General features: G+C 40.8%; 2 protein-coding genes across 4 annotated transcripts in view; one reads left to right on the forward strand and one right to left on the reverse strand.

Annotated features, from left to right (window-relative positions):
- The window catches only part of SDCCAG8 (SHH signaling and ciliogenesis regulator SDCCAG8), a 106,807-nt gene extending 92,878 nt beyond the window's left edge, over positions 1–13,929 (forward strand). Inside the window, exons 17-19 of the mRNA XM_041477147.1 lie at positions 4,754–4,880; positions 6,930–7,012; positions 10,938–13,929. Of these exons, the coding sequence (XP_041333081.1) occupies positions 4,754–4,880; positions 6,930–6,980 (178 nt within the window). The 3' untranslated portion in view covers positions 6,981–7,012; positions 10,938–13,929. The remainder of the gene's footprint in view (positions 1–4,753; positions 4,881–6,929; positions 7,013–10,937) is intronic.
- The window catches only part of AKT3 (AKT serine/threonine kinase 3), a 151,716-nt gene continuing 135,691 nt past the window's right edge, over positions 10,262–26,286 (reverse strand). For all 3 annotated transcript variants that reach the window (XM_041477149.1, XM_041477148.1, XM_041477150.1), the window contains exons 13-14: positions 19,611–19,713; positions 10,262–17,634 (exon numbers count right to left, since the gene is read on the reverse strand). In XM_041477149.1, coding sequence (XP_041333083.1) covers positions 17,549–17,634; positions 19,611–19,713 — 189 coding nt within the window. In that variant the 3' untranslated portion in view covers positions 10,262–17,548. The remainder of the gene's footprint in view (positions 17,635–19,610; positions 19,714–26,286) is intronic.

Genomic DNA, 26,286 nt, shown 5'->3' on the forward strand with positions numbered 1-26,286 from the left:
TACATGTCAACTAAAAGCATAAAATAGTAACCCAAACTATTTCTTCTCTAGAGCAAACCTGATCTAGAGTTCATATTCTTATCAAAGGTCTTACCACTTTGTATTCCTTTAAAGGAGTAAAAGCCTCATCTTCAGCCAGGGGATTTGGACACAAATAGACATTAGTGAAGCTTTCACCCATATCTTTTCCAGCCTGCTGTACACTCTCTTTCATTGCTTCCTTCCTGTCAAAACCCAGTAGGGCCAAAAGTGGTCATCACAGCAGCAAAGCCCAGCTGCTACACCCCCCTACTGAAGAGCAGGCTGATAATGTTCTCTTCAGCATGTTGGACATGAGCTATTTAAAAGCCCAGGAATAGACCCAGGCTCAGGTTTCCTACATGATCTATTTGTTTAACCTGGTGGGCCAGCTGTGGAAGTGAGGACATATTCTAATAGTCAGTGGTGACATCTGAAACAAAGGGGAAGCTCCTATGTAAACTTTTAATTAAACCCTATTTGCAAGTGTTATGGCATGCAAACATTGTTATCTTATTATAAATTATATGCTATAAATACTTCAAAAGTATGTGGAAAAACTGTCTTTAGTAAAAGGGAATTTAAATGTTACCCAATAGATATAAAAAATAAATTTAAAAAAGAAGATTGAGTAATGCAAAGCCATCTGGGTCAAAGGGTTCATGGTGAAATGTGGACATTTGCTTCTTAGGTGTCCAATTCCAAACTGTGCAAGGGATATTAACTTCTAGTTACCATCTGTTAACATCAGTTGGTTCTGCCTGTAGCATGGGCAAGTGCTTATCTGGAAGCGGTATAGATCTGCTCTGCCTGAGCAAATGACAGTCTTGTCCTTTTTGTGGCAACAGAAGTCTGATAGGGATTCCAGAGGGTGGGAAATTCCATGGCAACTTTTTTAATATGCCCTGAACTGTCTCCCTGTGTCCTGTTAGAAATCAGGACTTCCAGTGTGACAAAAAGGAGAAGGCTTATTCACTACCTTTAGTTCCTACTCACTGTTGTTACAGGGTGGCTTTTTGGCCTGTGTGTTTCTCCTCTTATGTTTTTTTAAATTTTTTATTAACATGGAAAAGGTGCATCATAGTATTTTGATTTTGAAGCCAGGTGGGAGAATGCAGTTCAGTTAAAGAATAGGTTGTGTGTATAGATATTCCTGTTTAGATTTTGGGAGTATGTGGAGGCTTCTCTGAGATGCTCATCACTTAAGGTTGTTTCAAGACAGTGATCTATGGGTCAAGATCTTAAGTAAACAGTAATTTAGGACACTAGTGAAACATCAGGGTTTAATTTACCATTTGTTTGCCTTTCTGAATTCATAGACTCACCACAGTGATCGCCATTCAGTTGCATCTCTGCAGCATGACAGAGGTCTCCAACGTGGTCTTTGGTTTTCCCACTCAGAACCAGGAACCACCCCTGATCATCAGGAATAGGAGCAATGCAGGAACAACCTTAGAAACTCATAGCTTGACACTCTTGCCCTGCCAGGACAAATGCATTTTAAAGGTAGTTTGCTGCACAGTGACATATGCTCATGGTGTTGGGTTTTGGTCACTTTGGGGGGCAGCAGGAGCCAGGACCAGCACCCCCACACCCAGAGGTGTGGCCCTGGTGCTGGTGGCCCCCCTGTGTGGCTGGTGGTCCCTGAGTGGCTGATGCCCCAGCCCTTGCCATGGGGTGCCTGAGGGTTGCAGCACCCACTGCTGGGATGATGGGCTGGCCTGTGTTACCATGGCAACTGGCAGATGGGGGGCTTCAGCAGGGGCAGCGGGGAGGCAGCCGCGGCAGCGCGCTGGCCGAGCTGCTCAACAACAGCCCTTTCAGCACTGACAGCTCCGCTCTGGCTGGCCAGAAGTAGTTATCAGATTACTTGTATTAAAACCTAATTAAGATGTGTGCCAGTAAATGCAGCATGATTATTGGATTTGGTGATTTAGCTGCTGCAGGTTGCTGCAATTCAATCACGCCATTTCAGCAAATCCAGCTCCGTGGAGTAAAGTGAAAACGTTTTACATCAGTAACCTGACTATGCTGAAAGAGTAAATAACCTTTTAATGCCTCTACTATGTCAAGGACTGACCGATACCCACTACAGGGTGAATGGGCACTGCCCACAGATCCTTGCATATTAATTTCCTTCAAATCAACATTAAAACCCAGAGGAGGGCTGACAGGTTATGTCAGCTTTTACCTTCATTGTGGATTGCCTGTGGATTAATGGGTCTGAATCTCCCAGGGCAGGGAGCTTGCAGCCTGAGTCCTGCGGGTGCCCCCAGTTTAGCTATGTGCTGTTATAGAAAATAAAGTAGCTTTTGCTTTTATCTGTAGGCCACACATAAAGGGAAGTGTAACATGGTGGGTGCTAGTATAGCTTTGTCATGTTGGATGCAATGGAAGTTTATTCTGCAGGTGGAATTCACCTTGGTGCCAAAGCTCTGCTTTGTGTTTGATGTTTCGCCTCATTTCTGCAGGGTCTTGCAGTGATTGTCTAGCCATAGCTGTCAAAATGTAACAAAACCCTATCTATCACTTTTCACTTCATTTCTGGACAGCCTGGGGTGTAGCGTAGTCTCAGATCCAAATTTCACTGCCATGTGAAGTCTTCTGCATGTTGTAATTGAACAAAAAAACAAGGTAGGTTGGAGCCATTCTAACCTAAAGCTGCCTATGAGTTCCAAGTACTGAGAATCAGAGCAAAACGTTTACCTTGAAGTTTTCACTGCAGCTTGTGATGCCTTGGTGTTCTCTTTCTGTGGAACCACTCATCTCATGGAACTGTCTCTTTCTTGCCTCCATATAGAAATAGGGATTTTGGTTTGAAATGGTTAATTGGAAATTATTTGAAGGGTATTGTTATTACTACTGACTGGGAGCTTTCTCCTTAGTGCCAGGCTGTCCTGTGGGTAGTCCTAACATGGTTCAAGAGCTACATTTTCACCTTGTGCCTTGAAGTAACGTGACAGAGCATGGAGTCAGTCCCTGTCCTCCAGCATGGCCAGGCCAAGGGGGAGCAGCTGCATGCCATCCCAACTGGACAGATCTTGCCACTTTGGTGGAAAAATTATCTCATTTAGACAGGAGGGACACAGTGGTCACTCAGATGCTCAGGACACAGTACATTTGCCTGGTAGGTGCTGTTGCCAAAGTGAACGTGGCGACCATGCAACCTCCCTCACTCATATTAGCAAAATGTGCAGAAGGTTCTGTCACCCAGTTGTAAAAATGATGGCAGGCATCGATGTGCAGTTGTAACATATGGGAAGTACAGTGAATGTGGGTGGAGCTGTTCATTTCTCATCTTGAATCATTTACGAGATCAGCAGGCAGGCCAGATACAATGCATATGGGAATGTGTGGCTGTGCTGCACATGTCACACATAATAGCAGATACTGTGAGAGGGCCCAGAGCCTGTCCTCAGGAGCTAAACACAGCAGAGCAGGCTGGGAGTCCCAGTGTGTGGACCAAGGGCCAGCTTGGCAGCAGTTTTGGGAGAGCAGACTGGCAGACAGAATTTGGGAATTCACCGATCCAGATATGCGCTGACTAGAACTGCACCCTTTTCATCCATGGTGGCCCAGAGCTGTAGATCAGTATGTTATTAAAGCTGTAGTCAAGCATTGGAGATACAGATGATAAAGGTAAAGTTGTGGCTTGCTGGTCAAACCCAGCTCAGTGCATGTGTCATCCTTCTCCCTCTGCTCAAGAGACAGTCTAAATGTAACACTGGGTGGTGAAGTTACAAGCGGAAAAGTGTAATTGATTATTTCCATAATTAAAGACTTTTCCATTTATAGCAGTTTATTTGAAATTACATAGAGCTTCACAATAGAGCACCCTAGGGCTTGTGTCCAGTAATATTTTTGAAATTTGCATGGGCTACCTGTGATTATCTACTGAAAAATATTGTTCTGATGTAAAATTCACATAAGTTGGAAATTACTTCTGACTGGATGCCAGGAGTAATAAACAGTCAGTGGAGAAATAATAAATGATACCTGCTTTTGTGATTAAAGAAATAAATGTGCAGTTGACCTGTCTTAACAGCACTGTTGTCCCAACTCAGGCACTTGTTCTTCCAGTGTAAGCAGAAAGCCTCTGCATGTTTCTTCTGACACCTGCCAGCTTTTTCCCTCTGTTTTGCAGCCCTGATGAGGAGGGCCTTTGGAATGATGGGCTCTTTACATCTTTTCCCAGGAATCCCTGTTAGACTGTTAAAGGATCTATGCTGACATGCTTAATTAACACTAAGCTTACTTGAAGTAAGTGCTATGTTCTGTAATGAGTTTTGGACACTGACCAGCTTGCAAAGAGCAGTGGACAGAAAGCAGAAGTTTTTGTCACTTCAAGTCCAGTTTGGCAGGGAATTTGGGTATTTGGTTTCATAACCTGGGCTACTGAGTGTGTTTCAAGACCGTTACTGAAGCAGCTACAGAGTGTGCAGCTTGCTTAGCTACAGGTGTTGGGATGCACTCCCCCAGTCTTTACTGATGTCACAGCAAAGCAGATTTGCTGTCATGTCCTCATAAAGCTTCTAAATTAAAAGTGCAAACCTTTAAAGTGCTAATTTAAAGTGTGAAAATACATTTAATGCCCATCCTAGGAGTAATACTTTAGTCTCAGCCCAACCACCAGCCTGAACGCTGGGCGCTGCCACCACCCGTGCAAAGATCAAAGCTTCTTCCGTGAACTCCAACTTCAGATGCTCTGCAACCTTTTTATCTATTTCTTTTCCAGGTTACAGCAGCTTGACAAGCACTGCCAGACCACTGCCCAGCAGTTAGTGGAGTTGCTCAACAAACAGAATCAGCTCTTCAAAGAGAAGCACCTGCTTACAGAAGAGGTGCAGTTTCTGCGAACACAGGTACTGTGTCAAAAGAAAAGAAAGTCTGAGGGGAATATTCTCCAGCTTTAACAGAGAAATCTGCCAGCAGTCTGATTTCAACTGCTGGATTTTGTTGCTGTGGTTCTTTTAAACACAGCATTACCTTATAAAAAATAAAATAAAAATGCATGCAGTTGGAAAGGTAGCTGAACCTGACTCTCATTTAAATCAAAACTAAATGAAAAAGTGTTTTGAAGTGACAATACAAAAGCAGAAGTTATTCTCAATGACAGTTCTTAGCTTCTTATCAAAAGATTTTTGAGTTGCTTTTTCAGAGAAAAGGGAAATGTTCTTTAACATCATTAATGTTTAAACAGTTACTTGATATTGATAATTGCTTAGCGGTTTTGCTGCCATTTGTCAGACTAAAGTTCTTCTATCACTTCATGATTTTTTTTCTTTTTATTTTTAAAAGTGATTTTTTGCTGCTCAATGACCACTCATGGTGGTGAGACTCTTGGGATTGTCCTGTGCAGAGCCACTAATTGAGCTTTGATGATCCCAGTGGGTCTCTTTCAACTCAAGATATTCTGTGATTCATGCACCCAAATGTGAGATGGTGAATGTACAATCAATCTTGCCTAAGCACTAATCACAGCACTGCTTCTCCAGCAGTTCTGAATGTTCTTCCAGTGGTCCCTAGGAAACTGTGGCTTCCTATGGGCTGTTCTGGCTTGTTTTGTTTTGGCCACTGTTCTCTGGCCAGTAAATGCTTTGGAAATAAGGGAGAAGACTGCGGGGCTGGGTTTCTTCTTTTTCCTTCTTTCACTTTTTTTTTTTTCAGAAAAAGGAAGAAAACTATAAAGCACAGAATGAGGTTTTCAGTAGAACTATCAGATCATCAGACTCAACATTGAATTAGTCTATTTACTCAGTCACAAAGCAAATTGCAATGCTTTCTAACTTCCAGACTTGTGAGTTTGCCCAGGATAGCTGGAGTTTGCTTAACATGGTAACAAAGGACATTCAGTGTAGGAAATTTAGTCTTGTAGCACACCTAGCAGTAAACAGAACATGAATTGGCTTAGAACTTGAAAGTACTTAAATCATGCTATTTTTGTAGGCTTTTTATCTGTAGAAGTCCGTAAATGTTTAACCTAGGAGAACAAAATCCATACTTTGTTAAGCCCCTAATCGTGTCCATGTGTTCGGTTTTACAGCACTTCCTGTTCTAGTAGACAAACTCGGTGGCTTATGACAGTGTAAGGTTATCAGCATGTAGTAACTACTGGCAAATTTTAGGGCAACCATAGTGTTCTCTCTATAAGAGAGGTTAAGGAGGTGGTTGTTCCCAAAATAAATTAAAATTTCTACTTTAAGAAAAGCACTGTTGGTAACGTGAACAGCCTTTACATGGTCCACAGGGATTTTGTTATTGATAATCTATTTTATCTGGAAGTGATTGTGTTTTTATGGAGTTGGGCAGAAGTACAAAAATCATACAAAAGAGGAAAAAATAATTCAAATATTAAATTTCTATCAATATTTGACTGGCAAAAGCTGCCTTCTTTATGTTCAGTACAAGTTAATTGTGCTCCAGAGGATACTTTTTAAGTTGAGAACTCTCAGAAAAGAAGAATGATAGAAAAAATTATTACAGAATGAGCCCTAAAAATCTATGTGCAGATATTTAAAACAATGGTGGTTCTCTGGGAACTGGAATTCAGCCCGAAAGACCTGCTTGGAATAGCAGACAATTGTTTTAAGGAAACTGAAGAACAGTTCACCAAAAATGGAAGCTCTTTGCAGAAAGATGCTTGTAGTTAGTATAGAAATACTGAAACCAAACAACTGCATAGTAATGTTGATCAAAGGTGAAAGTGACCTCATATTCCACATTTTACTGTATTGTCCAACAGTTGTCCTTTATCATTAACCAAGTTTTTGGAAGTTCTTTTGGTGGGAGGGGGGGAGGTGGAAGCAATCAACCATTACCAAATCTTTTAAAGATGATGTGAAATACGCTAACCTAAATGTGCTTTGTATCTTGGAACATAAGCATCTAGTAACTGCAGTTGCATATTTCAGGGAAAAATATGGGATGCAGATCTCAAACAGGACACAGATGGAATGAAGTAAAAACCTGGAAGGATAAAGAGAAATGAGCAGAAGTAGGTATTTTTTTTCTATATCCTATATATAGAGTGGGGGGGGAGAAGAAAGGAGAGCACGACTAAAACTATTTGCAGATGTGAGTTGAATCTGGCAAACACTTAAAGACAAAAGGAAGAAGGAAGTGTTTGAAACATTTTTGGGTTTGAAACTGTTGAAGCTTTTTGTGCTTTGATTTTTTTCTCTTTAAGCATTTAAAAATTTAAGGACAAGCACTCAATAGCAAAGACAAGTTTACCTAAAATAATTTTTAAAAAAATCTAAATATGTAAGTTGAAGGGAAAGGGGGATGTACAACTCTTAGCTAGGTGGGAACTTCTGGAAGATCTCAGATTTAACCCAGGTACTTTTTGTCTGGATTGTCACTAGGTGTTTGCCTTTTGATTTGGAATGCTTAGTTTTGTTGCTTCCAGTATTTTCTGTCTGAGGAAGCTTGAATCGTCCCTATCTCTTCAGAAAGGCTGCAACTGGTTTTGTAATAAATCATAACAGTTAGTGTCACATTGAAAGAAACATTATCTAGATATTTGTATTTGGAGCAGTGCTGTCCGTGTTACAGTAGTGCAACATAGCTATAGGTGTTCCTACTGCCTTGCAAGAGTTACTAAACTTTTTAAAGTTTAAAGAATTTAAAATTGCATCATTTACTTGAATCTAGCTGACCCTACTCAACAAACCTAACAAGCCCTGAGCCTTGATAGGATTTGTTTTTAAAAGTCAGATTACTTCCACTGTAGTTTTTATTTCTAGTGTTATATGTTTGTTGTATGGGGGAAAAGACAGCAGAAATTAAAAAAAAAAAAAGTCTTTAAATTCAGCTACATTCTGGTGTGTTGAGAGCCTGTTTTTCTTGGAAAACTCATTTGATATTGTAAGGAAAATTTAGGGGTTTAAAGGAAAAGAAATCATAAAAGAAGTACGTGATCCTGCTGTAAAGCTGCATTCCTTTACAGGCTACATGAGCATATTCAACACCTTGTAAAGGTAATCAGATTTTAATTATGCGATTTACACCTCTCATTTTGAAAGTTTTTGGAACACTCAGGTTTGAATTTCTACCTTTGAAAGTCTCTAGTATAGTGGAACTCACCTAAGGCAGGAGGGTAAGAGATACTTAATTGCCCTCATACACAGCTATGAAATACAGAATACTAAATAAATGTGCACAGAAAGCAAACAAACATCTAAACAGAGATTGCTGGAAACCTCAGCAACCCCCACCAGGCAGGAGTGTATTTGTGAGAGCTGGGATGCCTCTCTCTTGCAGGATCTGCCTTGGTATCCATCAGTTTGACAGAAATAACTATTTGTCCCGGTGGATAATCCTCTCACAGCCCCCGGCTGCCAGAAGGGGTTGCTGGCCAGCTGAGCCAGTGAGAGCACAGACGGGTAGGATTTGGACCTTGAGGATTACTTCCAGCAAGGGCTGTCATCCTGTGCTGCTGCTCTGACTTCCCCACGAAGATCTCCTCCTGCAAGCCAGCCTCTCCCTGGCCAGGAACCCGCACTCTCCCTGTGCTCTCCGTATGGCAGAGCCACTGAAGCTCTCTCCTCCCTCCTTACAGATGTCTTTGTCACAGTGAGCTTGTCTGTGAGCTGATCACTCTTCTTCTAAAAGGAAGTTAAAGTACACTCACCCGTGCCTGTGTTCCCAGTCGCTCAGCAGGAGGCACTGTCAGAATTACAGCTGTTCTGGAGCAGGGGTTTTCTTCCCTTTCTTGTGTCAGCAGGAAATTTCAGTGAGGTCTCAGTGGTTAATGCAGCAGTGTTCCCAAGTGCCCTGTTTGCTTTTTATTTTTTATTATGTATTACAGAAGGGGGAGCCTTATTTCTAGCAAACAGGTAGGTCATCCATCTCTGTGTCAAAAGTGATTCAAGCTGATCCTTACATGGCCCTCAACCTCAGGAGACCTGAAGATGGCTTTGGTTATTAGGAGAGAGCTTTTGTTTTAGTGTAGTCTTACTGCACAAAGATGGTGCCTCTGCCAGGTGTTTGTAACAGCCAGTCCACAGATGAGGTTGGTGGATGATGTTGGGGGGTTTTTTTAAGCAGATGAAAATCTTCACTTCTGCTTGGATGGAGTTTAATCAGAAGTGATGCAAGTTAAACCATGACAGGAAGGGATAAAGATAGACCTCTGTTTGATGTCTGACTGCCCTGACATGAGGCTTCAAGTATTCAGCTCCCCAGTGTTTGTGCATCTGCAGCTGTGGGAGTCCTGTACATCCTGTCCCGTGTCTGGCTACTGGACAAAGCTGGGCACCAGCTGAGGAGTTGAGCCTGGCCCTCCTGGGAGTTCCACCTTGGGTTTTACAGCCATGCAGTGGAGGATTGAGGCACTGAAGCCACCTGAGTGCTTTCTAATCAAACAGGAAGTCAATTGCTCTTCCCTCCTCCCAGTATAGCTGGCAGCAATAAAATAAACCAGTCAGGCATCTGTTGTTCCCCTCCTACAAACCCTTCCAACTTGTACATCCAGTACCCAACCAGCCTGTTAAAGCAGATGCCACTGAGGTAAAGAGGGAGTGGCCAGAGGAACCTGGGCACTGTGTGATGCAGTGTTCTGTGCACTGAAAACCGAAATATTCTTGGGAGGAGGAGAAACTAAGACTGGAAAGTTCCCTATCCCTGTCTGTCCAGTAACCAACTTGTTTACCAATTACCTAAATGTGACAGTTGTGTCCATTTTGTTAGAGAACAGCACACATTCAATGACAGCTTTAATACTTGGGCCCTGGGACAATGGGGTACAGAGACTCTGACGGGATTGGTGCTTGCTTTGTGAAGAGCTTCAGGCCAGGCTGGAGTCAGGAGATTTGCCCACTTTATCAATCAAGCTGAAGTTCTTGATCTCACAAAGCATTAGCACTGGGCAATTGTGGTGTGGAAGGACACCCACAAAAGAAATTTCCAGAAGTCCTATTTCTTCAGGAGTTGAGGTTTTGAGGTCCTTTTAAGCTTCTGCCCATACTGTAATGCTGAGGGTCACTTCAGCACAGATTATGTTTCCTCTGGTTGTCAGTACCCAGGCACTGACGTGGCATTTAAGGCCCAAGGCTTTCCATTGCCATAGTTCCACTGGTCGCAAACACAACAGGCAGCAGTTGATGTTGGTGCGTGTATTTTGGGGAAAAAAAACACCATATTACTGTTTTTCATTCTTTAATGAACTGCAGCTTCATGAATTTTCTTTAATTCAGCCTAACCAACCCAAGGGAGGAAGGAAAAAAAACAAAACCCTTCAGTCTTCTAATGCAAAACCAGCCAAAGTAGAAAGTTTATTTTTATTTCTGAGGTCATGTACATCTCTTAAATTCAATTTTTAGTACTGCAGTGGCTTAATTCGAGGTAGCTCCCCCAGCTCCAATAGTTTGATGTCTTGCTCAATTCAGTCCTTAAGTGCTACCGAGGAAGCACAAACAGCTATGCAAGAGCTTCAAAACTGCGAATTAGCCTTCCCACCAGAGGTTTCCTACTGGCACCAAGGCAACAGTTTCCTGTTTTGCTACAGCTGCCCACCCCAGACACACGCTGAACACTGCACAGTAAACACCCTCTGGCAAAACCCTGCCATCTTCTTCTTGGAAGGGAGAAGGGGCAGGATCTTAGACGTGCCCCAAAACAAGAGCTTACTTATTTACTGCTAAACAGGAGCCATGTCAAAAGCTCATGGGGATCCTGTTTTTCAGAAATCAGGTATCTCTTGTTCTTGCTACCTGTAAGACTTCTGAGCTTAGAAAGAGGTGAGGACAGCAGGCCCACGGAAGTGCAGGCTTTGAAACTGTACTTGTTTACTCTGCCTTACTGCAGTCTTAACCAGTTTTTATTTCTCTTCTAAGAACTTGCCTGCAGGCTGACGTGACACAAATGAGAAACACAGGCACTGCCATACAGACTACCCATCTCTTCCTTTTATCTTTCAGGTCTGCTCTGCACCTGGCTGAAACTTGTCTGAGGCTCACCCAAAGACACCTCTGCAGAAAACAGGCACACTTGCTAGCTAATTTCAGCTGGTTTCTATTTGGTTTTAACTACAGAATCACAAATATTTTGAAGCCTTACCAGCCTACCAAACTTTCTAGGACGACAGCTGAGACTTTTCTGAAAAGACCAGGCTTGCAAGCCAGTTTTAACAGCTATTACGTGGTGTGGATGTCAATAATTTGTACAATGTTTATAAAATGTTTTTATCTATTTTCATAATTGAACATACATGTCTATATTATTTACAGACTGAAATATCAATAAACCTAATAGGTTCTCTAGGTTCCTTGTTCTGTTCTTCTGAATTCAAGGGAAAGCATGTGCAGGGGAAGGAGGGAGAAGGGGGCTATTTGCAAGTGCTGCACATGTACACTGCCCTCCTTTTTACAAACTCAGTACCAGAATATACCGGGAACTTTATTCAACAGGATATTTGTCACTTCTATATAAAAAGTGAGTCCCGACAACTACTTACTAATCAGAAAAGCGTAAGAAGATTGAGAAATAGTTCACCGAATGTGGAGGAATTTCTATGGGTCAGGTTCCCCTTTAAAACATTCACTGAACAAGGCCTTTAAGAGAAAAGAGCCCTTGATTATTACAGAGGAGCCATTACAGGAGGTGATGGGCTCCACACTGAAGTGGTGAAACTGGACTTTTGCACCAGCACATATTCAGGGCACCAGCTGAACTTGGCTTCAAATTATTGAACTCAGAATATTTGGAAGGTACAGGTGGAGGGCTTTTTTTCTGGTTAACTGTGCACTCATGTTTTGCAAGGTTACTTTTCATATACCCAACTGTTTTAGAAATAATTTATCTGAATATTTTGCTATCTAGTGTAGGATAAGCTACACACACAAGAGAAAAGTTTCTACATCTATTTTTTTTCAATGTAGTTGGTAAAGGGGGTGAAAAAAGCGCAAAGAACAGTTCCGCAGCAATAAAGCTACTTCAGCCAGCATGAACACAGAAAACATAACAAAAATAAGAGTAACAACACATGCAATAAATTACCATTGGGTGTGGCACACAATCCTTCCTTCCCTTATATTTTAAGAATTATTAGTGGTACAGCCCTAACATCAAAGTGATTTTTCCTCCCTATTTCAATTTCCTGCCATATAAAACTGCCAAACACATCTGATCACCTCCATGAACAGCTTCACAGATATGACACTGAGCGTGCTGAGAGAGGCCTCAGGTCTTTAAGAAGAAGAAAGGCTGCTGAAGGAAAGCCCTCTCTAGTCAAACTCAGGATTTTTCACAGTAGTCAGGCTGACAGCTTTTTAAGTACTTTATAGATGGTTACTTTTTACTTTATAGCTTTTTACTTTATAGATGGTTACACAGTTAAGAATATACATTTATAAATGTAGGAAATGCAAACTTTATTTTCTATTATTCCACAGCATAAATCTGTGTTTTAATAGGAGACAGTGCCTATAGGCTACATGTGCAAAGCAACTTGGGCACCTATTCCTGACACTTAGGCTTCACTGAGACCCTGGAGCACACCGGGACCCTCAACCTTTCTGGACTTGCCTCACCTACCAGGTGGCTTCTGGTGGCCACACGCAGGGCCCCACTGCCAGCCACCCACGTGCATGTACGAGTCTGATTTCAAAGGGTCCTGGGCTGCCAGTATACATAGCTCGAAGCAGGTTTTCATACTCATCCCAGGCATAGGTGCCTATTGTTTTGCTGGGAGTCCACCAGGAATAACTTCTCCTGCAGCAGTTACTCTGCTTTGTAGCAATTAATAAGTCATTACAGCACCAGGCCTACCTGTCTCATATCCCTCCCCACCTTCCCCTGCTTCTACTTAAGCACTATAATCTTGGTTTTACAAATTCTACAAGTATCAGACCCGATGATCAAATCCAGGTCAGCACACAGAGCGTGATTCCACAACATGGGATGCAGACAGTCCTGTCACTGCTGCAGTTTTGTCCTGGTCACTGACATCCTGATATCACTGAACTAATGGATGGCTGTCTCCCTGATGCTCTTTCCTATTACAAGGTCGGGGAGGAAAAAAAAGGAGGGAAAAAAGAAAGGAAAAAACCTGAGACCTGGATGAAGCACCTCTATTCCTGAGAAGCATTCACGTCAGAGAACAGAAAACCCATCAGACCCACTGCTTTAGGGACACTCAGCCCTCCAGACTGGCTGGTTCAAATAGCCCTGGACCAGCCCGTGGGCTTCAAAGAGTCCCATTCTCCAGTGCCCTGCAAATCCCACCTTCCCTTTCTTCCGTCTCCTTCCCCAAACATTGCCTAGCTGTGGGATATGAGGCCAAGAATTTAATCAGATGAAAATCACTTAAATGGTGGATGTTCTGATAGGAGCATATCTTCAAAAGTATAACCCAAATTTACTTTTATAAGTAAGTGACATACATCTCACAGAGTTAACAGGAACCACCTGTATGGAAACAGCCTGGGTCCAAAGCACAGATACATTTTGCTTAGTCATAAAAACTTTTTTTTTGACAATACTGTAACTTAATCATTTACAAGCTGAAACTGTTCACCCAGTATCTGAAATATGTCACAGCGAGTTACAGTTATCACTAGGACTTCACAGCAAATAAAACTTGTAACTAAACATGCACAGATCATTATATATACAGTGATAAAAAAATAATGATGTACATTTTCTTGTAAGAAGAAATTAAGTAAATTCTTTGTGCATTTCAGGATTGAAACATCTAACCTATATAAAATTACTTTAAAATATGAAGTAAATATTTAACCCAAAACTTGAGAAATCTTTTGTAATCTGCAATATAGCCTTCTCATTTCCATTTTTCTTTCTCTGACACAGGACAACTTAAGAATTTTATCCTCTAAGATATTTAATAGTAATGTGCAGATATAAAAAAATACGTCCTCTGTAGCAAGCTTGAACATATATATATATATATATTTACAATCCTCCAGAACAAATTAGCATTAAAAAACACAGAAGTAGCAGATTGACATAGTGCTTTATTTAAGCTGTCTGTACGAAGGAAAATAATGTGCATCCCTATCATATACGTGTAAAAATACTAAGGATGTACAGTGTACAAAAACAGTTTCTTGTAGTTATTTCACATCCTTGTGGGTCATATACTTAAGGAAATAAACAGTTTAAGTATGACCAACAGTAATACGGTTTCTTGGGTTCATAGTCGTGTCTGCTTAATATCCTTAACCATATGACTAGATCTTGCATGGATCTAATGAAAGAACTAGCAAGGTCAAGAAATGTCACAAACTCTAAAGCTACAGGGAGGTAATTCAATTACCAATTTAGAGGTTTTTATTTAAATAAATACTTTACATTTCATGCTTGCCTGTAATGCACTACCAGGAGCAAGATAAGGAAATTCTACTGTAGACAGTACAAACAGTAGCAGCAAAGTGTGTACATTGAGGTGTAATATATAGACCCTGCAGTTAGTAAGGAAAGACCTTACTTTTGTACTCTAGGAGAAGCACATGGCCCCTGCAAGAACAGTCAGCTTTAAGAAGCCGCAAGTAAAGATGGAAAAAAAAAAGGTGAAACAATACTGGAATAAATGTTTTTTAAGCAACAGGAATGTACTGGAAGATGGATTAGTGTGGAAAGCGAAGCTGTGTGCAAAACTGCCAAAATCCAAACAGAATTGACCTACTTCCTCTGAGATGGCTGCAGTACAAGAGGGCATACTGTATGTCATGGAAGTCAGTACAAGCTGGAGTAAAGGTCTGAAATGTACTGTGCTCAAAAGGCTCACCAAGACAACCAGCCACCACCTCCTGTCCAAATCCAACCACAACCGCAGACAGCAAAAGAAGAGCTTCAAAAGTTTCTCTCAGCACTGCTTGTCCATTTCTCTGTCATCTGTTTCTAACACTGGTAAGACAAAATCCCCTAGGCCTGGGCAGCGAAAGGTGGCTGCTGACTCTGCATCATAAACTGGATCTCTGACGTTTGAGAAGGCAGACAATGCAATGCAAAGTGATGTCTTAAAAGCTTTACAAATAGTTCACTGCCAGGTCCCTCCTGCAAACCGCACACTACCTGGCCACACAACGGAGAGAAAAGCACAAGGTGTCACTGACACGAGGAGCTGCTGGCCAGTGCCACACACAGCCAGTTGGCCACTGGCTGGAAGTGGCCTGTGCCAAGAAACTTATTGCTATTACAAGCTGAAAACATAGGGGAGAATACACAGACATGTAACACAGATTTTGAATCACCATAGTCTGTGAGTACAAGACCTTTGCAGAGAACTAATTAATGCCCGTCTGTTAAGTACTTGGTTATTTCAGTCACTCACTCCACTGTGTCAGTGTAGACAGCTCTACACCACCAGTCCAGGACAGACCTGCAACGCATTTGCTGCTCTCCTCTCTCTCCGCACAGGGACAACATCTACACGTCTTTAGTGTTACAGGGTGACATAATGAAATCCTATGCAGTTAGAGTATACATCATGATATATTTCTATCTGATTATCCATCCATTACTAAAGATAAAACACGAAACATGAAAAATTGTCTAAATTACTCTGCGTCTTTAGCTGCCTTGCTAAAATGCCCAGCTACCCCTTGACCATCCCAGCACATGCACTGCCAGCAGTGGGCTTCATGCTTGGGCACTCAACTTTCCACATCAAGAGGCTAAGGCATCTGTGTAGGAACATCTCTCAGACTCTACTCACTCACACAACGCAACCAGGAATACTCTGCAATATCACAGTCTTTGTGGGAGCTAACAAGAGCTGAACGCAGAGATACTTCCAATGATAATCCCACGGAGTCGGGGGTTCCCGATGTCGCCTGCAGGGGTGCGCGCGCTCTGTTGCTGCGCCACGTCACGCCCCAACTCCTAGCACCAAAGGGTTTATTATTAAGATTATCATTGCTGAAGATCAAAGCTAAAGTTTATGCACATGTTCTGTTAGATACAGATCTTCGGAAATGGAAAGACATTTCCCTACCAGTGGAGCGTTTGTTGTGATGTTTGAAATTCAGTCAATCAGGTACCACGGTTACACATAACCTCCTGGGTTTCAGGACTCTTTTGGTTGAGGGCAAATCTTCCTTGAGAATGGCTGATCCCAGAAATTTACTATTTTAATTGTTAAAATAAAGTGCTTTTCTTGTAATCACTGTGGTCTTCTTGTTCAAATGCAATTCCTTCATATAGAACAGACATTTTCTCTTGTGCTGTCAGGCTCTTACATTATGTTTATCCTAAATTGAGCACAAGATGTAGCTTTTTTGTCTGTTCACTTTTAACCCTTTGGCACATGAGGTTGGAAATCCCCACCTCCACTGCCAAACTGTTAAAAGACAGTATTTCATTCACAAAAATCTGGTTCTAAGCAGTATGTACAATTTCAGAGCCTTGTTAAAATTTCCACATGGGAAAAAAGTGCATAATTCCCTTCAGCTTGTACAGTCCTTCCATATATTACAAAATTAACTGCTATAAGCCTGTTCTAAGATGTAGCAGCATTTGCAAACATGACATATACAAACCTTATCTCTAAAAATAAATACTACCGCAGTATAACCAAAAAAAAAAAAAAATCGGAGTTAAACACCGAGAGAAGAGAGGAAGCTAATTCACAAAATCAAAAACAAGTAAGGCAAACACCTGTTTACCTTGGTGCACACATTTTGGTGAAAAGCAATACCATTATGCCTGTCTACATTCTTCAGCCATCAGAGGTGATGCATATCATGAAAGAGAAAAGCATGAAAAAGATGTTATCTGGTGCAAATTATAAAACCCCTTGAACAACTTCAACTGCTGCTTTTATGCCTTCATTTCTTGCATGTATAATGTCCAATTCTCCATGATTGCACATGAACCTGGAAGTTCTAAGTGGCAGGCTGGGTGAGCCCAGCCCTTCTGCTTCTTCTGTAGTATCCAACAGTAATTAAAAAATAATATATATATATATTTATATATATCAACAATTTAAGTCCTTCTCTCAAACATTTCCCAAACAAATTCCAGCCAGATGTTAATGACAGAGACCTGCTTCAAGTAATGATATGCCTAACAGAAACCTTGCATATGTACATCACCACCTCTACATTTCCTCATTCTAACCAGCACAAACAGATGCAAGAAAATGTTATCGCCTAGTCTGTTTAGACTAATTACAATTTTGATTCATCTTCTGGAAGAAGATAAGCTGGACCGACAGGGCTTTTGTTTAGCCTCCACTGTGAGGAAAAATAGATGACTACTTGTTCACAAAGTGTACAATGCTGAAGTCAAGTCATTTACCTTCAAAGAAACTGTTAGTAACTTCTTGACGTTGCTTTTATACTGAGGCTGTGGGCAGCAGCAACAGCAGGAGAGCGGAGTAGAGAGAATCTCATATGTCATGCAAAACCAGAATGGATTTTAGGGAGGTTTGGGAAAGAAACTTGTTCAATTTGGAATGGTCTCTGAAAGTGCCCCTGCTATCTTAGTAGTATCTAGTACTGGTGGTGATGTTCAGGAATCATTTTCACTGATAAACCTAAGATGACAGTGAAGCAGCAGAACAAAAAAGTTACTCTCGTCCACTTGCAGAGTAGGAAAACTGGGGGAAATGCGGCCGCCTCTCATTGTCCATGCAGTCCATACCATCCTCGTCATCTGTGTTAAGGAAGAAGTTCAAAACATCAGTACATTTGCAATAAAATTTTATTATTCACCTGATATGCAGTACATCTTTCAGGGTTCAATGCTAAGGTTAAAGGCTCAAGTTAAAGCAAGACTTCAGTTAGTTCACACAGCAGGACGATACTCACTGAAAGGACTGCATGCCCAGAAGTCACTATTTATTTCAGGTTGATTGTTCGGTTCATTTTATTCTGACTGTCACCTGAGAACTTCAATCACAACTACTCCTTGTAGGCTAATCCAAACATGCCAGCACACCCAGCCTCTGGCAGTGCAGAAGCCGAGTGCCAATTGAGTCAGCCAGTTTCCATCATTTCTTGAGCTGAGCTCAGGAAATTATAGTCTTAGTGTAGATATACTTAAATATTCCTCCATTTCAAAGGGAGTTAAAAGGAAAAACAGCTACAAAATGAACATTTCACACAGGCTCTATGTGTTTCAATTCTTAGCTATTATTTTTAGTAAACTATTTATTTTTATAGTATTTACTGGGATCAGAAGAAATATAGAATAAGCCAAATTCATAAATATTTTTATTTACATAATTCCTCCAGCGCCAATGGAAAGCAGGCACCAGATGTTACCTAACTCTGAGAATTTGGATGTACATTCTCGCATGGCTTTTTAACAGTGCTTATTCTTAAATACTCCTGCTGAGACTGTTATTCTAACAGTGTATTTATATGCAGCCTTTCAGAATTTTGTCTTCTATATTCTACACATAAAAACCAGAGTTAATCCTGGTCTAATATGCAATCAACAGAACCCAAGTTAATCCAAATATTAGTAAAATTTGTTCAAGTTACAAAGACGAACAAATTCTTATCAAGATAGAGAGGAGAAGAAAGGGTTCTTTTTTTTTTCCCAGCAGAAAGACTTAAAATCACTTAAATTATGGACTGTGAGCAACATGGTCTAGTGGAAGGTGCCCCTGCCCAAGGCAGGAGGATTGGAATCAGATGAACTTTAAGGTCCCTTCCAATTCAAACCACTCTATGTTTCTGTGATTGTGTTCAGACACTAAAAATGCAAAATCAAAAAAATACTCTAGATCTATACTTGAACAGAAAACTGCAGCTAACCTGAGAGTCCTAAAACATGAGAAAATAAAATTCCTTTTGAAAGGTTAAGCAACCATAACAAAGCCTTTACTTTTGTGATCCTCCTTTCTCAGCCTCCAATATAAAGAAACAAACAAAACCCAAAAATATCCCCATTTAGAAAGAAAATTCTTTAAGAACTCAGATGAAAGATTTTAACTGCTCTGGCTTGATAAGTAACTGCAAAGCCCTGGTTAGGCTGATCAGATCATGATTCTTGTGTGTAACACAACATGACCAAAACACAAACCATGGTGAAATCACATTCACTCCAATAAAGAAACTTTGCAAGGTCCAATGCCATGGTTACATCCACATTAACACCTTCTTTAAGAGCCCTGTTGAAGCACAGGACTTGATAGGATATTTAATTTCCATGTAATGGATTTTTTTCAAATCATTGTCTTCAAAGTATTTCAAAATGTGTCCATCTTACTAAAGCTACACAGCCCACTGAAAACACCAGCACTGTCCACATGCTTAAAGAAATGTCCATGTTCTAATTACTTTGCTGAACTGGGACCTTGACTGCCACTTGAAGCCAGTGTCTTCTTTTATTTAAAAACAAACAAACAAAACCCCAAATCAATAAACAAATTTTTAAAAACTCCAAACAAAATCAACACAAAAATTCTCACACCTAAAAAACCTCAAAACCCAACTCAGAGCGATCTAGTATTCTAAGCTTTGTAATTACTGCATCTTCAAAATAAAGCTGTCATCGAGAGTACGAAGACTTTTATTAGTAACACTGAGAACAGCTTTTCTATTCAAACAGAAAAAACCTGACACATTGCTTTATTAGAAACATTATTGTTACATCATGCTTATGCATCATTTCTGACTTACATTTTTCAGGCGGTGTTATTGTAATAGTCTGAGCTGTAAATTCTTCATCAAAATACCTGGTGTCTGTCTCAGATGTCACTTGAGGTTTAAAAGGAGGTACAAGCTGAAAGGCACCAAGAAAAAATACGCCATTACTAAATCTCAAAGCAGCCAAATTACTCTCGGGAAAATAAGCAAGTTCTTTTTCACTACACCCCAAAGCAAACAAGTAGGTCTGTGGAGAGGCAGCTGAGTCTCTAACTTCCAGTAAGAGATACAACCCATTTGAGTCAATCCCAAAAATACCAGTTCAGAATCCAATCAATGGCACAACAAAGCTAAATTCCAAGTATCACTCTCACACGACTTGCAGATAAATTGAGCTGCATAAAGATAATTACCTAGAAACCCTTCAGGCCAATTTAATTATCTGCATAGCTGTCAGGCAAAGGCATCTCAAGATACTTCACCACAACTGGGTGGTGTAAACAGCTAAGAAGAAAAAGACTACACAGAGAGCATAATAAGCACGGTTTGGGGGTTTTATTTTCAGTGGGAAGGCCTTCATGTGAACTTATCATTATCATATTACATGATGTGAAAATAAATTTTACATTTGAAAAAAGGCCAGTTCAGGCTTAAGGGAGTTGCTGTATCTAAACCTGCCTACTGCTTTCACAGCACAGTGTGGGATTTCCCAACAGCAAATCACTGGTAGCCACTCTCAGCCTGCAGGCAGGACTCCCTTGCCCCTCTTTTGAACCAGCTTCACTCTCCACCTTCTCTACCAAAAGAACTGCCAATCAATTTTTACTGAAAGGTACACTGAGGATGGAATATCACACTGCATGCTGCCAGTCCAAAAACAATACAGCAGTTTTGTATGTCTGACACTGCAAATTTTCTGTGTGTGTGTCTGTGTGTGTGTGATGTGACAATGTTCTTGTTTGTACCTTAGAGCCCTTTGGTGCTATCTCCTCATATGCAATGTAAAACACACCCTGAGAATAAGCGTAATTGATTTTCCTTTCAATACAACAGGTTATATCCTGGCTCACTGATATTATCACCTTGCATGGGGTTTTCACCAGTTTCACGTTCTCTCTCTCCTCAGCTCCAGAACACCAACACCAAACAATTTACTTGATCATTTGCCCTACAGCAAAGAAGGAGGAACTGCTGCTGTCTGCCTCCCTCCTTTTCCCAAGTTCTACACACTAGATGCACAGGTGATCTGTACACACTGAGACTGGTTTCATCTGATCCAGGTCTTCAGTAACAGTGCAAGCAGTTATTAAGCAAAATGAAATCTATCACTTCATATAATTAACAGAGTACAATAAATCTGTTTGATACTTTTACAAGTATTATTCCCTTACACTGTCCTGTATGAAAAACCTACAACAGCAAAGAGGTATTTTGAAGTAAAAGCTCAGGGTATTGTAGAATAAATCCTTAAGGAGCTAACATATATAAACACAACATCAGAAGAATTTTCCAGGTATAAGTCAAGCTACATCCTATGTTTTTAAACAAAGTATTCTATTTTATTGCACAGATTCCTTCACTTTTTGAAAAGTATTCCTATGTGCAGCCTGGCTATCCCAAACAATTCTGCACTACGGAAGCAGATTTCCAAAGCTGGACATCTCTCCAGCAATGCAGCCACACAATTCCTAAAAACAGACTTATTCCAGTGCAACATCCTGCATTGCCATTTTATTCTCATTTTTCTATCTGAGAAAAGAACATTCAAAAAAACCCAAAAAAAACCCATCAAAACACCAATGAAAAACCATAGAAAAGGGAAAAAAAAAAAAAAAACCAACCAAACCAAAAAACCAAAAAAACACAGAAAAAAAAAACCCACAAGAAAAAACAATCAAACAAAAAAAAGCCTACACAAGATTACAGGAAACCAAGTAATGCATTCTGGTCAAGGCCAAGTGTCCATCACATCCTTTTGAAAAGATGCTTTCACAGATCTCAGAAATAAATTCAGTATGAAAAAATTTATAAGATAACCAGCTTATAACAATTTTACTACTTCACTGATTGAAATGCTTTTTAGTGGTCAGAAACAGAAAATGCCATTCCATAGAAAATAAAACTTTTCATTTTAAAATAATGAAAATACAAGCCAAGGAAAAATTTTCTTTTTTCTCAAGTCAAGGACAAGAAGCAATGTCTTTTCAATGGTGCAGCATACATTTGCAGTAGAACAAACTACTCCTGCTGTGAAGTACACCTGAGACCTTTCATGCTACAACTGCTTTGCAAAGAGAAGAAGTGAACCCCCACTATAGTTGTCTATAACAACTGTGAGTCAGGATGAAGTAGTTAATGAAACACAAAATGTATGGCAAGGTAAGATCATTATAGGTAGTCACATATGTATGGATGTGCTGCTGGAGAGGAAAAGCAAAATGCATTAGATGACAAAAACTTACAGGCTAACTACTGGTTTATCCAGGGATTTGTTACTTTTTTTTTAATCAACTAAGATGAACAAGCCTCACTACAACTTTAAATCATTCCCTTGTTCTTGCCATCTACCTGAAATAGTAATGGTTATGGAAAATACTTTGAAAACATTATTTTAGGAAGAGAAGCACAGTGCTAAGTGACTCTTAAGGAACAAATAATTACAATAATTTTAATCAGGTATGAAAAGCACTGTTACAACAAAATTCATTAAGCTGGTGCTCCAATTCAATGCTCAGCAGATAGGCTTACTAGAAAACTCTGCATCAATAACATCCAATAAGTCAGCTGATGAAAATTGCGGTGATGACAGAAGATCAGCTGTCTGGGGAAGTGAAACAAGTGTAAGACATGAAACTCCAGGCTGTAACTAAAAGGGAGGGACCTGATGCAAATTTACGCCAATGGTGTTTTAGGATTCATCTATCTTACAGCAGTATCTTTCGTATCCTGGACATTAAAGGCATTTGGAAACTTCACTGACTGCAAAAACAAACTCTCCAGCATGTGGCTCTCCACAGCAGCATACACTGGGTTTTATCCAGGCTGTGCCTTTATGTACACCAAACCTTTGGAAAAGGGGAGGCAGCAGCTGAGCTTGAGAAGCACAGATACAGCTGAACAGAAGTAGCAGAAAGGTTTCTTCAGTCTTTCCATACACTTTGCCTCCTTCCCTCACAGCATCACCTCCACCTCCCACACAGCTGTGTGGACAGAGAACTGAGGATTGCTCCTTTCCATCAGTTCTACCTCAACTACACCAAACCAAATGGGGCCAAAGTCTTGTGGACATCCCACTCCAGACTCCTGAGCTGACACCAAAGGCACATTTCCCCTTCCCCAAGTAAATTCTTGACAATCATATTTCTGCAGGGGTATCTCCATTGTCCATTAGTTGTCAAACTTCATTTAAAACAGAAAGCAAAATGTCCACAAATTTCATCTGAAACCATTAGAAAGACAAATAAGGTGCAAATGCTGCAGAGATAAACACTCAGAGTGACACTCCAGAAGCTTCCACATTCATCCCAAGGAAGACTGAAGCTGAGGTTTAACGATAAAGATTAAAACACCCAACGTCAACAACTGCTCTGATGACCACAACATGAAGATGCCATTCTACAGCCAGCAATATTTCACATTTGGTGCACAAGGAAATAGTATCCACATGCTATTGCCACAGCTATTCCTCATTTCTGGCATGAGGAATCACAAGTCCAAGAGGATGTGAGCACCAGAAGGCACATCCAGTAACCTGTGTCCAAAAGGAGTAAGATAAGCTTTTGTTAAGCACAGGCCTTGTCAGTCTGCAAGAGAATTGCACTTCTTGGTCCTGGCTGCCAAACTTTAGTATGGGATAATTTTCTTTAGTGGCCTCATTTCAGAAAAATGCTACAACCAGGGAACTGCACCTCCTGACAATCTACTCTATGGAGCAGAAATACAGATTTTCTGGGTTTATGCATTATACACACATATGCATAGATATGCATGTGTCTGTACAAATAAAGAAATAAAAGACTAAACTCAGTGTGAGTTAAGTGACTTTAAGAGTTTGTGTTCAAGACAAAAATCCAATTTCATATCCATCTGTCAAGCTGAATCTGCCCTGGCCATTTCAAAGGCTTGATGTTAGAAATGACAGCAGAAGCAATATCAAATTCTTAGTGTCTTCATTATCTCCAGTGAATGGCATTTCCATTTGGCATCCATCAAGAGCAGTGTGTGAGAAACACCACGGTTTTTCCACAGTTCAAGTCCTGGAAAATTTGACACCCATCTCCTTGAGGAAGGAAAGGGGCAGGCACAGTATTTGACTGTTGCAGGTACACTGAAATGTACAGGCTTGATTCTACACCTTGAACTTTCTCACAATTAGTGAACAACTACCTAAATACTTCAGTATGAGAGAAAATATGTAACACTACTTGATCCAAGATAGTTTACCAGGAATCACCTGTCTTAGTGTTATATATGAAGTGGCTGAAGCTACCTCAAAGTAACCATGATACACTCAATCTGCCAAATGAAAAGTATGATGCCTAAGAACATCAGTCTAATCTTTCTTCTCCTTTTAATTTAAAGGGAATTTTCAGAGAATTGCAGAATATGCTGAGTTGGAAGGGACCCACAAAGATCATCATGTACAAGTCCCAGCCCTGCACCACACCATTCCCTAGAGTCACACCATGTGCCTGAGAGTCCAAACATTTCTTGAGCTCTGTCAGTCTGGTGCTGTAGCAACATCCCTGGGAGCTGTTCCAGTGCTCAACCACCCTCTGGGTACAGAACCTTTTCCTTATATCCACCCTAAACCTCCCCTGACACCACTTCAGGCCATTCCACTACTCTAAGAATCCCATCAACCAACAGACTGCAGCTGAGTTGTGCTGAATAGATGGGAGAAGGAATATCTGCCCATGCCCCTCAAACTAGAGTTTCTACCTGGGGGAAAGAAGGTAATTTGAGCTGAGCTCCAAGACAGTCAGTAGCATTCCTGGAGGGACTGGTTCCTTCCCATAGATGGCCCCAAAGGCAGCTTGCTGCACAGCCAGCAGCCACAGCACAGCTGGGAATTGGGAATACCCCATGGACCCTGCATGTGGGGGTCCAGAGTAGGGGGAGGAGGAGGAGCTGGAATTTCAGTGGTGTAAGGACATCAGTCCACAGGAAAACTGGCTTCAGCAGGGAGGTTTACCCATGGATAAACTGTTTCCTAAGTGATACAATGCTGTTACCATGGACAGAGGGAAACCACAAAACCCCAGCAACATACATTTCAGAATCAGACACACTTACATATACTTTCCTCCCTGTAAATTCAAGCCGCTGGGAGAAGGGTGGCAATCAACATCCAGGTCTGCCCATATAGTTTAAGGTAGCAGTGGAAACACAATGAATGCATCAGACTGGTTAGACATTGTCTGATCTTTTTACAACTTCACATGGCAACAACACAAAAGTAACCAAAGAGGGTAACTTCTGCAGGTTTTACGGCAGTGCAGATTATTGTATGAAAATAGTATGATTCAAATAGCAACAACCTAAAACCAAATGGTGGTACTTTCCTATTTACCTCCCACCCTTTCTCTTCACAATCTGATACACAGAAGTACTTAAATGTGCATTTTAGATCATAGTTATACTACAGGTTTTGCCAGGCCTGAACCCAGGACTTGGATCATGGGATTTCATCATTTGCTGGGTTCGTGTCTTGAGCAAACCAAGGCAGCCACAGCTGAAGGGTGAGGAACAGCTTCTTGCAGCTCTCAGACTTCCTGCTGAAAGTCACTGCCTTCACAGCAGGACAGGTGCCTCCAAAAGCACCCCCTGCATCAAAGCCAGGCCTCCTGCTTCAGCCACTGCTGCCACCTGTCCCTGCTCCCTTCCCAGCACCAACAGAGTCATTTGTTGGCACTTACAAATTTTGTTCAGAGAAAATTAGAGGTATTTCCACAAATCAGAACATGTATCTCAACCCAAATTTCCACATGGTTTCCCTCATCTTTCATCCATATTATATGCAGGAGGAAAACCAGGCTTCATTAAAAGGTCTGGACCTCCTTTGCCATGAGGCTACTGAGTGCTTCAAGCTGCAAGCCTGAACACATACCCAAATTTTGACCTTTTAAATAATGCCCATGTGCTTTTTGTTCAGTGAAAGACCCTAAACAGAACATGTGACAACTTTAGTGTATGTCTGCTACCCAAATAAAAATACGCCAAAGCAATTCTTACATGAGAAACAGAGAAATTTCAAACAGCTTCCTGATTCTACCTAAAAATAAAACAAGTATTTTATTTAGTACATGGGCTTTTGAAGTCTTCAAAGTTTGCCAAACTATTCAATTTCTCATACTCAGGCACAGAGATAAAAACTCATCAGGGCTGAGATGATCACAGGAAGAACCTGGCACAGGCTGCTCTCTTTCATATGCCCTCATGGTTTTTCTGCCAAAAATAAATACATCAGATCACAAATGCTAACTACTATACATTTTTCATTTAAAGGCAACGGCCTTCTCTGCTCCAGTGTGCCATACAATATTTTTTTATCATTATGTAGTACCAAATTAGGTTAACTAGTTAGCAATATCAGAAACCTAATAATTCCATTTGACCATTTGGATCCGTTTGACCTGACAGAGCTGTGGTCTGTCACATGAAATACATGAAATAGTTTAGAGATATGTAATGCTGTTTTTAATCACAC

This window comes from Pyrgilauda ruficollis, unplaced genomic scaffold, assembly GCF_017590135.1.
Source record: "Pyrgilauda ruficollis isolate IOZ18807 unplaced genomic scaffold, ASM1759013v1 scaffold4, whole genome shotgun sequence".
NCBI classification, from domain to species: domain Eukaryota; kingdom Metazoa; phylum Chordata; class Aves; order Passeriformes; family Passeridae; genus Pyrgilauda; species Pyrgilauda ruficollis.